The sequence below is a fragment of the Sturnira hondurensis genome, unplaced genomic scaffold (genome assembly GCF_014824575.4).
Source record: "Sturnira hondurensis isolate 20B ecotype Veracruz unplaced genomic scaffold, ASM1482457v3 Scaffold0022215, whole genome shotgun sequence".
Taxonomy (NCBI): domain Eukaryota; kingdom Metazoa; phylum Chordata; class Mammalia; order Chiroptera; family Phyllostomidae; genus Sturnira; species Sturnira hondurensis.
In genome coordinates, this window is record NW_028094846.1 from 9,333,539 (window position 1) to 9,347,861 (window position 14,323).

The following is a 14,323-nucleotide window of genomic DNA, read 5'->3' on the forward strand; positions in this document are numbered from 1 at the left end:
TTTTTGTTGATTTATTAACGACAGCCATTCTGACAGATGCAAGGTGATATCACATTGTGGTTTTAATTTGCATTTCTCTGATGATTACTGATGCCAAGCATCTTTTTGTTTGTCTATGGGCCATCTGTATGTCCTTTGCCCATTTTTTAATTGGGTTGTTTGTGGGTGGGAGATTGGTGTTGAGTTGTATAAGTTATTTGTAAGTTTTGGATAGTAACCCCTTCTCAGATGTATCATTGGGGAGCATGTTCTCCCATCAGTGGGTCATCTCCACATTTCGTTGAAGGTTTCCTTTGCTATGCAAAAACTTTTTAGTTTGATGTGGTCCCATTTATTTTTTCTTTCGTTTCCCTTGCCCCGAGAAGATATATTAGAAAAAATATTGCTATATGAAATGTCTGAGATTTTACTGCTTATATTTTCTTCTAGGATTTTTATGGGTTTGATCCATTTTGAGTTCATCCTTATGTATGCTATAAGAAGTGTGGTCTAGTTTCATTTTTTTGCACGTCTGTCCAGTTTTCCCAACACCATTTGTTGAATACACTATCTTGGTCCCATTGAATGTTCTTGCTTCCTTTGCCAAGCATTAAGTTACCACAAAGGCCTGGATTTATTTCTGGCCCCTGCTTTTTGAATGTATCAGTGAGTGTTGATTGGCTCTTACCTTGCTACCTGCAGGCCTGTGGGCAAGCCCACTAACCCCACTTCAGAAAAGTCTGGGCGGATGTTACTTTGGGCTGGAGGGCTCCCAGCCACGCCCTTCCCCTGCCACGTCCAATGCTAACCAGGTCAGCTGACACGGTCACGGCCTGGGGATTCCACGTCCAATACTAACCAGGTCGGCTGACACGGTCACGGCTTGGGGATGCCGTGTCCAGAGCTAACCAGGTCGGCTGACACAGTCACGGCCTGGGGACAAAGGCTTCACAGAAGCATTATCTGACCATGTCGGTTGACACAGTCACGACTTGGAGATGACAGCTTCACAGAAGCGTTTTCCAGCAGGACGGACGTGGCATTAATGGACATATGGTGTTGCTTTTATTCTTACTGTTTCTTAGTATTCTCACCTTTACACTTCTGATAATTTGGAATCTCCTAGAATTAATGACCACTCTCAGAGAAAAAACAACAGTTGGCTCAAGTCCTAAGCAATATCACCCTGGCTGAATTAAGGCATCGTACTTTACTTATTTGTTCCTGTGAAAGCCACCCAAGAAAGAACAGTTCAGGGAAAAATATGTATTCCCACAGAACTGCCTCATAGAATAGCAAAAACCCCTTTAGAAAATAGCCCCTGATTGTCAAAGATTTGTTAGAATAACAGCCCCTCCTTTACCTTGAATAGGAATATATATCAATTAGAATTAGACAGGCATAAAAACAGAAGAAGCTGGTTAGCTATTACAAACTAAGCACTTAGAAACAACTACCAAGGAGTCAGAGTCCTCAGTATACAAAAAACATTTTAGACAGCAAGATAGATAGCTAAGTTAGATATTACAAAGGCTTATAGTGTATTTCCTAACCTCTGCTCGGTCTAAGCGTACCTGTTGCCAATGACAATTTCTGAGAACTTTAATAAACAATAAGACATTTAAACTGTATACATAGAACTATTTCAAATTGTCTGATTAATGGTTTTCCTGGTCAAAATAACTTTTGTTTAACATAACTGAAACTATGGGAACTTTCGTATTTTCCTGGTTACCTTTGTATTGATTTTTTCTGCTTAACTGATCATGCTGTACACCTGTAAATGTTAATCTATGCCAAAAATGAAAATATAAAAAATCAGCTTGTACTTGCAATAAACGGAACAGTGCTTCACCTGCCTTTGAGCTGTGTAGTTGCCTGTTACCCAGCGCCGACGCCTACTCTCACCTGAGAGGACCCTTAGATGGGCTGCGGCTGGACCGCGGCATTCCCCCAACCCTCAAGCTGCCCTGTGGGCTCAGACTATAGGTATTAGACTGCAGGCCTGTAATCTATTCACGGCATGTGCAGTGGGAAACTGTTCCAGACACGTGGTTCTCACTGTAGCACAGGTCAGAGTCACCTGCAGGGCTTAATAAAACACATTGCTGCACCCAACCCCCTCACCCACATCCCCCGACTTCTGATTCAGCAGGTCTGGGGTGGGGCCTGAGAATTGGCATTTCTAACAAATTTCCAGGTTATGCTTCTGCTCTGGAACCATGCGTTGAGAAGCCAATGTCATATAGAGGGTCAACAAAAGTGATTTTACATACTCCACTTAAAACAGCCCCTTCTCACTCCCTTACCCTGGGTTATGTTTCTTAAGAGCACTTACTCTCACCTGACATTATGTATGACATATTCATCTGCTTTGTTTTGCTCCCTAATGTAGCTCTATCTTCTGGAATAGTGCCTGGCACACAGTAGGTGCTGAAGGATGTTTGCTACTTAAATGAACACTCCTTCTGGAAGGTGCAGGCCAAGGCTGAAATTGAGAGAGTGAAAAAGGTCGCTCAGGAAGAGGGGGAACATTAAATAGGAGAATGGCTGGGGAAAACCCTGGGGTGTGTTAGAATAACAGTAATGAGAGACAGAGCAGAAGGCTGGGAGCCAGGCCCCGGGCAGCAGCATCATGGAAAAATACTTGGGGGCGTGGGGGGTGGGGTGGGATTTTCAGAGAGGGAGAAACACCAAGAGTGAACATCAGAGATCATCTAAGATGAAAAAGTTGAGAAGTCCTTAAGGCTTTTCAGCTGGAAGATTTGCCACTGGTTTTGATCAAAGTAAAGTAAGAAAGACGTCCAGAGCAGCAGGTTCATTGCTTTGGAGGGAGTATTGGACAGTAGATGCAAGACTGGGGGTAAGATATGTGTGGACTGTTTATTCAAGGGTTTGGCCATGAAGGACTGGGTAGAGGGGTGTAGGTCAAAAGAGTATGTTCTCTGTCCTTTTTCCTCTCTGGGTGTCTGTGTTGTGTGTGTAAAATAAAAGGATTTGAGAGTCGTTTTATTTTGTAGGAAAGGAGTTTGTAAAAAGATGTTGAATACACAGGACTGTGTAATAGTAGCCAAAGGTCAAGGTCTTGGTCCTAAAGGAGTTGGGGGGATAGACTCAAGAGCAAAATGGGTAGGTGGACTGGATGACTCCTTACCCTCCGAGACCGGGAGGAATGGTGTGAGGGAGCTAGGCTAGAGCCTGGCGTGGAAGTTGACGGGTTTCATACACGAGAGCCTCCACTTTCTCTGGAAGCCGGAGCAGACTCACTTCCTGGTGGTGAGGCCGGGGCGAGTAAGGGATGGAAAGGGGAAGACAAACGCCTGGGTGGTTGCTGTGGGAACCAGAACTGAACAGTGGCATCAAATGCTCCCCCTCCATGAGTCATAATGTTAAAAAAATTTTTTTGAGAGGCAAGAATGCTCTGTTAGTTCTATCATGAACTTCTAACTCACCCATTCCTTAATATGTTTTTCAAAAGATTCATTCTTGTCACGAGGCATATATTAAAGCTTCAGAAGCTCAACACACACACACACACACACACTCACACTCACACTCCTGACTGGCTGTTTTCTAAGGCAAGAATGCTGGTAGGAGCAGAGGCAATTAAAATACACTCCCAAATGCAAGCAGGGCTGGGAGGAGACCAGGTGGAGACTGGTAATTACCAGGAGAAAAAGGACCCTGGTCATCATAATAATCAGCAGGGTGGAAAACACGTGGGCTTGACCCACAGAGCCCTCTGGTTGTGCTTAATTAGTTGTAGGATCCAGGGAATGAACTAAACACCCCAGTAAAGTCTTTTCGATTTGTGTAACAACAAAAAGCAAAAAAATAACACCAAAAAAACCCACACAAAAAAACAAGGAAACTCAATTCTAGGTCTGGGGAGATAGCTCACAAGTGAGGAGACACGACTTGTCACCCCGTCCCCAAAACCAAATCAGATCCCAGACCCAGAGCCTCTTGGGTGAGGCCCAGATATCCTTAAAGCAGGCTGCTGTGAGGCACTGTCCCTAAAACTGCGACCTTCATCCCAGCCTCTCCCCAAAGCCCTTGTGATCACTTACAGATAAAGGCTCTGGAGAAGAGAAACTACCCAAACTGTCCAGGGGCCATGGCTAATTTCTGGGACTCCAAATGTCACGGTTTGCTGTGAACATTCTGAGCTTATATAGGGGTTAGGTGATAAATGAACTGAATTTTCACCCAGGTTCACCTTAGGCCAGGGCCAGGACTGTCTGCATCGTATGGTTACACACCCAACTTGCCAAGTGAATAGGCGGACTAGGTCATCTTAGCAACTGACAGAATTTCCTCGTTGGTGTGTTCACTCATTGAGTAAGGGCGATTCTGGTAGAAAATGCCAACTGGAATGTCAAAAGTAGTACATGGAGAGCATTGACAGATATCTGGAGAACCGCAGAGGTGAATGTCTCCACGAAAGGTGTGAAAGAGGCAGGTGTGATCTCCCTCGTTCCCATTCATTTTCCAGGTTAGCCCCCACAGAAGACAGCTGGTCTTGGGAGGACAACGCTGCATTATTGTAACTGGAGCAAGCAAGGAGTCCAATTGCAGAGCCTCTTCTGAATGGGGTCTCCTTCTTGAAGCAACCCAAACAGCCCCTGACACTTGGTTTACAGTTATTGATCTGGAATTTAGCTCCAGAATATCCTTTTACAAATCTCTTTTTTTATATTATGTGCCAGTAACTTTCTAGATTGAATCATAACTTTCATATTTTTATTGCCTATGACTTTTTAGGCCTTGTCTAAGGCCTGTATATCCATCTCTTCACTTTCAAATGGGGATCATAATTGTAGCTTTCTCTGTGTAAACAGGAAGGACATTAGATAATCCATGTAAAGATCATGTAGTAAATGCTCGACATGTGTTATCCATTATCTCAGATAACTGGGGATGAGAATCTGGGATAATGGGGTTTTCTTTTTCTTCCAATTCACTTGGCAAGGTTGTTCCCCAGTGAGATGAAAAACTTTCTGAATCCTTGCATGTCTGAAAATGTCTTTTCTCCCACTTCAACGTTGAATTGGCTGCGTAAAGGATTTCAGTTGGAGCTTGGAAAATATTGCTCCGTTGAGAAATCCAATGGCAATCTAATTTCCATTGCTTTCTAAGTAACCTATTTCATTAGTTATTCTTAGGACTCAGGGGGGCCCTGGTAATCTAAGAGTTTGTGCTTTTCTTCAAATCTGGGACGGCTTCTTCTTTTGAACCCCCCAACCCTGGCCACCATTCTTTGTGGTTTCTATAACACCTGTCACTCAAAGATTGCAGTGTCCTGATCCATTCTTCACTCTCATTTTCCTTTTTGTTGATTGGCTATTTAGCCCTACCCATTCTGCTACATACCAGCTCGTATCTTTTTCTCCCTATTTTCTGTCATTAAAAGATTTAAAGAATTCCTCAACATTCCTGGCTCATTCATGGAACATTTTGTTCTCTAGGGGTCCCACCCCTCCCCTGGAATTTTGGAATTTTAGACAGAAGGTAAGGTAGATGTGTAGGCTCAGGTTTCCTTCTTGGTTCAAATTCTTTTGTCATCTTCTGGTTTGTCTTGCTCCTTTAATTAGATTGTATATTTTAAGGTAATATATTATGCCTCTCTAGTCCACCTCTTAAACTACTGCTTTCTGGTTTTCAAGGACCTTATAAATCTGGCTTATCCTGGCGATTCAATAAATACATCTTCGTCTTTAGCTTCCCAGCTTCTTTTTTTCTCCAGTTGGTACGGGGACTGGTCTCCACATGGAGGCCCTCCTCACCCCCTGCATTCCTATAGCTCTGCGGTGGTTCTCCCGGGCCCCAGAACTTCCTGTGATTACCCCTAATAGACCTAGACCCACTGAATCAGAAACTCTGGCTGATCAGAGATTAACCTGGGCAATCCCCCCCCCCCCCCCCCCACCCCAACCCTCTCGACCCCGTGTCNCCCATCCACACCCCAACCCTCTCGACCCCGTGTCCCTCTTAAATAAGCTTCACAGGTGATTCTGAGGCAAACCCAGGTTAAGAACTTCTTGACTTGGTTGACGGGCCCTAGGCCCACCTGCCCATGCGCAAGAGGTGGTCGGAGAGTTCTCGGGGGAAGCCCCAACTCTCGTCTTCCAACCACGTCGAAGGAGGTAGGCTGCCTCCGACCCCTGTAGGCAGCCAACGCGGCCTGGGAGCCTGTCCAGGGGGCCCCTGAACCTGCGATAGCGCCCAGATCGGACCCGGGGCACTCAGCCGGACTCAACCGTCCTACTGGCCGCGCGCCCTCGGGCCGGAACGTGGCGCCGGGGCGCGGTGCGCAGGCGCGCTGGCCACCCCTCCGGGCTCTTCCTGGGTCGCTCTTCCCTGCTGAGCTCCTCTGACTTTCCCGGGCCGCAACGGCAGCGCCCGGCGACGGGGCGGGGCAGGTGAGGGGCCGCCACACGGGGCCGGGTGCAGAAGGGTGCTCCCCTCCCCGCTCCCGCCGGCCTTTGCCAGCCCAGGTCGTGCGCAGTCCCGGGGGCAGGTGGAAGGACCACTCCCCACTCCGCGGGGGGTGGTGAGAGACGTTGGGGGCGGGGAAGGGGCCGCCTCCCCGGGGCAAACGGGGATGCGACGGGCGTAGAGGCCTCGGGTTAGAGGAAGCGGGCAGGTTCGGGCTGGAGACCGCGTGCTGCGGCGAGCGTCTATGCTTGGAGGGGAGGCCACGCTGGGTTTGCTTCGTTCCCAGTCCTGGTTCCCAGAGTCCATTGTGAGTAGGTAGACGAGTAAGGCCCCAACTAGTCCCGACCTAACGCTGCAGAACGTGGACTCCTCACACAGTAGCCAGTGGCGATGATTTTTTGAAACACACGTAGGCTATCAACTCAGGTTGAGATTTAGAGTTTGTGCGCGTGGGAGCTTTGCGAAACTCTCACGTTTCCGAGGATTCTTTGAGGTTGCTTCGGTCTTCACGCTTTTAAAACTCTGATCTCAGTTGTTTGTGTTTCACTATTGGTCATTTTAAACGTTTTTCTTTTTTTCCCCTTGTCCATCTTGGGTTTGCTTGTTTCTCGTTATGAGCTGTGTTCCTGTCTTAAATCCCGTAGGGTGCAATGTCTGACCAAGAGCGCATACAAGAATGCCTGAGGAAAGAAATAAGGTCCCTTCTCATTTCCGCCAAAGATGGTTTGACCCCGCAGCAGTTGGAAAAGGAGTACCTTTCGATGGTCGGGAGCCATTTACCACTCCGGATCCTTGGGTATCGGTCCACCATGGAATTGGTGATGGACATACCTGATGTTGTCAGTATCTGCCCCTGTGGGGATGGAACTGTAATACTGAAAGGTAAACTTTGTAGTAATTATCACTTAGTAAGATTTTAGTAGTTATCCTGCATCTTAGGCAGGGCATTTTAATTTCTTTTAAAGGGGGCAGGAGGCGAGCCCTGGCTGGTGTAGCTCAGTGGATATAGCAGGGGCCTGTGAACCAAAAGATCATGGTTCGATTCCCTGTCAGGGCACATGCCTGGGTCGCAGGTCAGTTCCCAGCAGGGGCCAGTTCTCAGCAGGGGATGCAGGAGAAGCAACCATACATTGATACTTCCCTCTCTCCTTCCCTTCCCTTCTAAAAATAAATAAAATTTAAAAAATAAAAAATAAAGGAAGGAGGAGGCAATACCTACCTTTAAGGTTGTGGGCCAAGTTAGAGCTTTAGCAAAATGAAGACCCATTTCCTCCAAAAAATGCATTTACAAAAACTGCATTTTGCATATGATTTCAGATTATGGCACCTTAATTTGGGAGAAACATAACAATGTGACCTTTTAATTATAAAAATCATTGTTTTTAAATTTCACAAAGCACACGCCTGCAAAATCCTAAGGAAGTTTGTTGTTCATCTTGAGTGTCAAGTCTTTCAGGAGTCAATTAGCAGTTGTGATGATATATTGGATTTTTTAAATAATATAAATGTTTTGGTTTTAGTCATGCTGTTTTAAAAAGATTTTATTTCTTTATCTTTAGAGGGGAAGGGGAGGAGAGAGGGAGAGAAATACCAATGTATGGTTGCCTCTCCTGCATCCCCTGCTGGGAACTGGCCTGCAGCTCAGGCATGTGCCCTGACTAGAAATCGAACGCTATCCTTTGGTTCACAGGCCCACGCTCAATCCACTAGGCTACACCAGCCAGTGCAGATATGTTGGATTTTAACTTTCTTTGTCCTCTGGTAGAGGAGCTAATAGGCTGTTGTCCAAAATGCAAAAAAATGAAAGAACTAAGGCTTCATATTTTCATGGTACCTAGACACACAGTTCTTTGGACAGTCAAAAAATGTCTCTATAACCGCAGGTAGAAAGGATAAAGAAGGGAGTAAGTTTTCACCTACATATGCTGTCTTTTTTTCACTTCTCTTCAGCCATTCCAGATGAATCCACCAAAGGAATAGCAAGTTTAGTTGCAAAACAGAGGAGCAATCATAAGGTTCGAAACTCCATGCAGAAGGGAAGGGCCGGTGTTTGCTTGGGGCCAAGCTTTCATCGGCAAGTACCTTACCGAGGAAGGGTGCCCCCTATTCTGCCAGCTGTTGTGAAGAGTGAGTTGAAGGACCTCCTGGCGTTATCTCCTGTTCTCCTTTCTGATTTTGAAAAGGCATTTGCCAAGCGATTTGGACGCTCGTTCCAGTACACGCAGTATGGGTTCCGGTCTATGTTTGAAGTGCTGAATGCCGCTTCGGATGTCATTTCTGTAGAGCAGACCAGAGCGGGCTCCTTGCTGACGCTAAAGAAGAGCACATCCGAGGAAAAGCAGAGAGGGTGGCCAGCAGGTAAGCATGTTAGGCTTGCTGACTGTATTGTGGATGAGCCCATTCTGGAGCCCTTGTGACACATGGCGGTATGTCATGGCTAAGCTCCACCAGTTTGTTGAAGTTAAATGTCAGCTCTACCACCTGCTGGCTGATTGATGTAAGGCAATTTACTTACTATGTCTAAGTGTTAGCTTCCTCATCTCTAGCTGGAAATAATAATACTTGCTTCTTGGAACTGTGCTGAGAATGCAATGAGATGAGGTTGGTAATGTGTCTGGCATTGAGTAAGCTCATAATAAATAGTATCTACTATAAGAACACGAGATCAGCTCTCTCTAGAGCACTATAAATGAACATTAGTTCTGTGTGTTCCATGTAAAGAAGATTAAACGTGGAAAGTGAAGTTGTTAAGCTGATCTTTGCCATCACTGATCTTTGGTGTGGTAGGTAGCAGGCACTGCATTAATCTATGTACTGAAATGACAAGCACCTTGTTATTATACAGCATTTTACCTTGGGTTCTCATTGACACACCATAGACAAATAGGATGAGTAATCCCATCTTATATATAAGGGTACCAAAACTCAGGTGAGCTAAATGACTTTGCCAAAGTCACTTGATTGGAAAAATGGTAAAGCCAGGATTAGACACCCAGCTCTTGATACTGCTGACCCATCCTTCCCAATCACTGTCCTTCTCAAAGGCTCAGAAAACCAGTATGATCATCCATACTGTATGGTGTTTCTCAAGGTCCTCGACAGTGTAGAATCTGTATATGCACCTTTTGGGGTGATTCTGTGCCTATTTCAGTGATACTTCTTTTTCTTAAAAACCTGTATTTGGATTACTATAGGTGAACCATGAGAATACCGTGCATTTAAAAACCAGTATTTAAACAGTGGTGGGCAATGTAATTGGATGAGGATATGCCAGGGGGTCCGAGTGCTCTGGCCAGGGAAGGCTGTGGGGGCCACTGAGTGTTTGGAGTCTAGCCCTCAGCTGTATCAGTTTTCTTGCTTAGGGAGAGCAAGCAAGCTCAAGCTCCCTTGCTTGCTCAAGCTTCCTTGCTTGCTTAAGCTTAGGGAGGCTAACTCATGCTATTAAACTTACAAGGTCATGTATTGGGAGCTTATAAGTTCCTATCTTTCTATCATCAGGATATGTTGGACGTAATTTTTTTTAGCTTGATCTTAAAGAGGTGAGGTCCAGTGCTACATCGTTTGTGCTGTAAAAACAGAAAGCACCCCTCCAGTGCTATTTTTTGTCCTACCAGTCCTGAAGGAAGGAATCTATACTCTAGAATAATATTCTTGTTCTGTAGCTGTTCATTCCTCCCATCCCCACCACCTCCCTGACACATACCAACTTTGAGAAGCATAATTCTAAGCAGATTTCTTGCTTGGAGACTTTTTGGTCTCCTGAAGAAGGTACAGCTTTTTTTGGTTTTGACTTAATGAATCCTGTCTCTCTGTAGATATATTCAGAGAGTGGAGTTTCAGATAGTCCCAGCTTTTTCAGTAACACACTTACAATCTGTTGGTTTTCTCCTATAGATGACAAATCATTTTCCTCATATGTAAATTTTATTGACTTAATATTGAAAATATTGGCTTACTTTCCTTAATTTTTATTTCTAAGCTCACAGTAATCTCTGTATATACCTTAAAATAAACCTAGAAAATTAACTAGATGCTTCCAGTGACAACTTTTCTCTGCTTTTATTCACAGAAGGTAAAAGTTTTATCCAGCCTTTCAGGATGAAAGCAGAAGGGTCAGACCCCCCAGGCTTCCCAGCGGCAAAGGCACGCTTTGCACGACCCAGTTTCAACATGGAACCAGTGAGGCAAGTCCTGAACGTGAAAAAGACTTCTGAGTCCAATGTAGCGGAGACGTCAGGGCTGAATCACACTGAAAAATTAAACCAGGTGAGCTGTCAGAGTTTGGAGATAAAAATACACTGAAAATGTGTTTAGATTCAGTAGTTACTACCTGATGGAAAAGCTGGTCTTTTAAAATTCGGGTCATTCACTGAATGGAGATGTAACTTAAGTGTTTCCTGTGGCTCTGTGGATTGGAAAGGAGTGGGAGGTGGCAGTGAGAAGAGGACAATTTTGTCAACACCATGGTTTCTACTGTTTTCTGCAGATGGTTCCCAAATCTGTATTTCTAGTTCCAGTTTGTGAACATTGGTGCACACTTTGTATGAACATAGGCTTCATTTCTTTTGGATAAATATCTGGGAGTAGGCTCGCTGGGTCATACACTAAATGCATGTTTAACTTTATCAGAAATTGCCAAACTGTTTTCCAAATTGGCTGTACAATTTTACTTTCCCTAGAGCTATGTTCCATCTTTGTTAACACTTGATGATGTCAGTTTTTAAAATATTAGCCATTTTCACTGGGTGTATAGTGATATCTCATTATGTTCTTAATTGAAATTTCTACAATGATGAGTAATGTTGGACATTTTTTCATATGCACACATTCCATTTGTATATCTTCTTTGATGTGTCTATTCGTATCTTTTGCTCGTTCATTCTTAAAAAATTGAGTTGCCTTTGTATTTAGTTAGGAAAATTATTTATACATTCTGGACACAAGTCTTTTATCAGAGAAATACTTTCTCCTGATCTAGACCTGTCTCTTCACTTCTTTAATCTGTTTTTTTAATGCGGAGCAGAAGTCTTTACTTTTGATGAAATCTAATTTGCGTTTTCATTTTGATTCTTGCCAACGTAATAGATCAGTGACTCTTTTCCCTTATTGTCACATTCAAAAATCATAGCCAATACAACAACAGCTGTCTGGTGTGAATGAATCTAAATTATACCTATTTTCTTTGTCGGATTGGCAAAAAATATAAAACATTTTCGGTGTGCTGTAGAATTTTAGTAGTTTTTGTGTGCCATGAGATAAAAATAGAAGGTTGAAAATCACTGTACTAGATTTTTACTTAATCCAGAGTTACAAAGTGTTCTTCTATGTCTCCTTTTAGAAGTTTTTGATTTTCAGTTCTTAGGTTTTTTTCTCCGTTTCAGGTTAATTTTTGTATAAGGTACCTGGTATGGATCCAGTTTCAGTCTAGCTGGGTTATAACTTGGGGTGTGTGTGTATTTCTGTGTCGGTTCTGTCTGAATACTTTTGAACTTCACCTTAATGTTTGTTAGCGCACGTCTCCCCTAATTAGTCTGCTTTCAGACATTCTCCTATTGTAATACGCTTTTTTCCTGGAAGTTTTGAATTATGTTTGTAAGTTATAAAAGCTCAATGAGATTTCTCTTAGAATTAAATTTAAAAAATTTTTAAGACCTCACACATTACATTAAATCTATTTATTCAATAATATATGCAGCTTTCTCTTTATTCAGTATTATGCTGTTCAGTGCCGATGTATACTTTTCTTTATTAGAGTTTGGTACATCTCTTGTAAGTGTATTCTTCAGTATGGTATAGTTTGCTACTTTAGTTGTTACTGAGAATGGCGGTCTAACTGCTTATGGCTTATGAGGAGAGAAACTGATTTCTTAAAATACTCTTTTGAAACTGGCCACCTTACTGAACTTTGAACTTGTTTAACAGTTTTCTCATAGGTTTTCCAAATAGACCACAATAATGTTTATGAATAATTTTCCTTTGTCTTTTTCAGTATGTAAAGTTCGCATTTCCATTTGCTAAGTTTAGTGTACTCACTAAAAATTCCAAAAAAAGTAAACAGTGAAAGAGCACGTTTCCTGCTCAGAGACTTTAAACTCTACAGAATTGAGTGGGAAGATGCCTCTGACGGTCAGTCTGCGCCAGGCAGCAGTGAATGCAAACTCCAGGGCCTTGCCTCCTGGCATGGCTCCAAGGAAGGGAGTGGAGAAATGTAGATATGCTGTTTCTATATGTTTATTTTTCTTTTAGTTTCTTCCTGTGTTTTGCAGCTCTAAGAATTCCTCATAAATGCAACCTAATAACGTCCAGTTTTGAAGTATTTGCCGTCAGAACTATTTAAATCCTATTCTAAGGAGTGGGCTCTGATTCCTAAACTGTATATTTTAATTCTCTAGGAGGACAGACTCTACATAATTAGCAGATCCTACGTAACTCTATTTATAGAAAGTACAGCTTTCCTGGCCTGAGTGAAGGAGGGGGGGGGCAAGGGCTGGGTAGAGGTGGTCACAGGGGAAAAAATGGGGACATCTGAAAAAGTGTGAGCAATAAAAATAAAGCCAGAAAAAAAGTACACTTTCCATTTCTTCAAAATTGTAGATCTGTCAGTTTGCTAGGTGTTTCCTCAAAACTCTGTGTGTGTGTGATGAACTGAGGATGTGTTTGTTGATTTTAGAGAGAGGGCAAGGGAAAGGAAAAGAGAGGGAGAAGGGGCTATGTGTGAGAAACACTGACCAGTTGCCTCTCCTACACACTCTGACCAGGATCAAGCCCATATCCTAGGCAGGTGCCCTGACCAGGAATTGAACCTGCAAGCTTTTGGTATATAGGATGGCGCTCCTATCAGCTGAGCCTTCTGGCCAGGGCACAAGTACGTGTATTTTTATGTGCATAGAAAAGGAATAAATATATAACCATATTACATTTCAATTGTAAGTATAGAGACAACCTTTTTTATCTGTGTTTTATGTTTTGTACAGTGAACATACATTATTTGTCATTAAAAAACATCATTAAAAAGAAAAAAAATCAGTTTCTTCTTTGGAAAATTAGGATTAGTGTTTCTTCATTTTTACTTGCAAGAGGAACAGTTAGGGTTGGTCATTAGTATCCTACCATTGCCCATCTCCAGGCCTTGTTTCTAAAAGCAAGTGGCTTAGAACAGTTTAAAGCCTGTTTCACAAGACATGAATAGGCTTTTCTTTTAAGCCACATTTTATTCACTTCCCCTTATTTTCTAGTGAATGCACCTTAGATGCCCTGTCCAGCCCAGCCCAGCGGCCTTCCCTGTGTTAGTGGGCAGTCCCAGAGCACAGTTGACAGTCCCAGAGCACAGCTGACATTGGCGTCACTGTGCTTCCCGTTGGTAGCTCATCGCCCGCAGGAGTGTTTGGTCAGGGAACCTGGCGTTTCTCGGGCCTCTAGCCTTAACAGCATCTTGTACCCCTTCCAACCCTACCCCCATCTTACACATTAGAAAACTTGACTGTAACATTCAGTGTGAGATTTTAAGTAGGCAAACCTGGAACCATGAAAGAAAACCTGCTCTTAAATGAATTAAATATTAGGGCTGGGTCTTAGTTTGCACCTGACTTTTAATTTGTGCCTAAACAGTTACGGTTTTTACATGAATTAGATGCTTTGCTTCATGTTATGTACAAGAAAAGAAGCTTTTGGCCCTGGCTGGCGTAGCTCAGTGGATTGAGCACGAGCCTGCGAACCAGAGGATCGTGGTTCGATTTCCAGTCAGGGCACAAGCCTGGGTTGCAGGCTGGTTCCCTGCAGGCCAACTCCCAGCAGGGGATGCACAAAAAGCAACCATACATTGATGTTTCTCTCCCTCTCTCCTTCCCCTCTAAAGATAAATAAATAAATATATAAATAATCTAAAAAAATTAAAAAAAAAAAAAGA

General features: G+C 43.4%; 1 protein-coding gene across 1 annotated transcript in view; it reads left to right on the top strand.

The window, feature by feature from the left end:
• The first annotated feature begins 6,244 nt into the window (after positions 1–6,244).
• The window catches only part of TDRD5 (tudor domain containing 5), a 44,207-nt gene continuing 36,128 nt past the window's right edge, over positions 6,245–14,323 (top strand). Inside the window, exons 1-4 of the mRNA XM_037034985.1 lie at positions 6,245–6,401; positions 7,062–7,299; positions 8,368–8,775; positions 10,487–10,683. Coding sequence (XP_036890880.1) covers positions 7,068–7,299; positions 8,368–8,775; positions 10,487–10,683 — 837 coding nt within the window. The 5' untranslated portion in view covers positions 6,245–6,401; positions 7,062–7,067. The remainder of the gene's footprint in view (positions 6,402–7,061; positions 7,300–8,367; positions 8,776–10,486; positions 10,684–14,323) is intronic.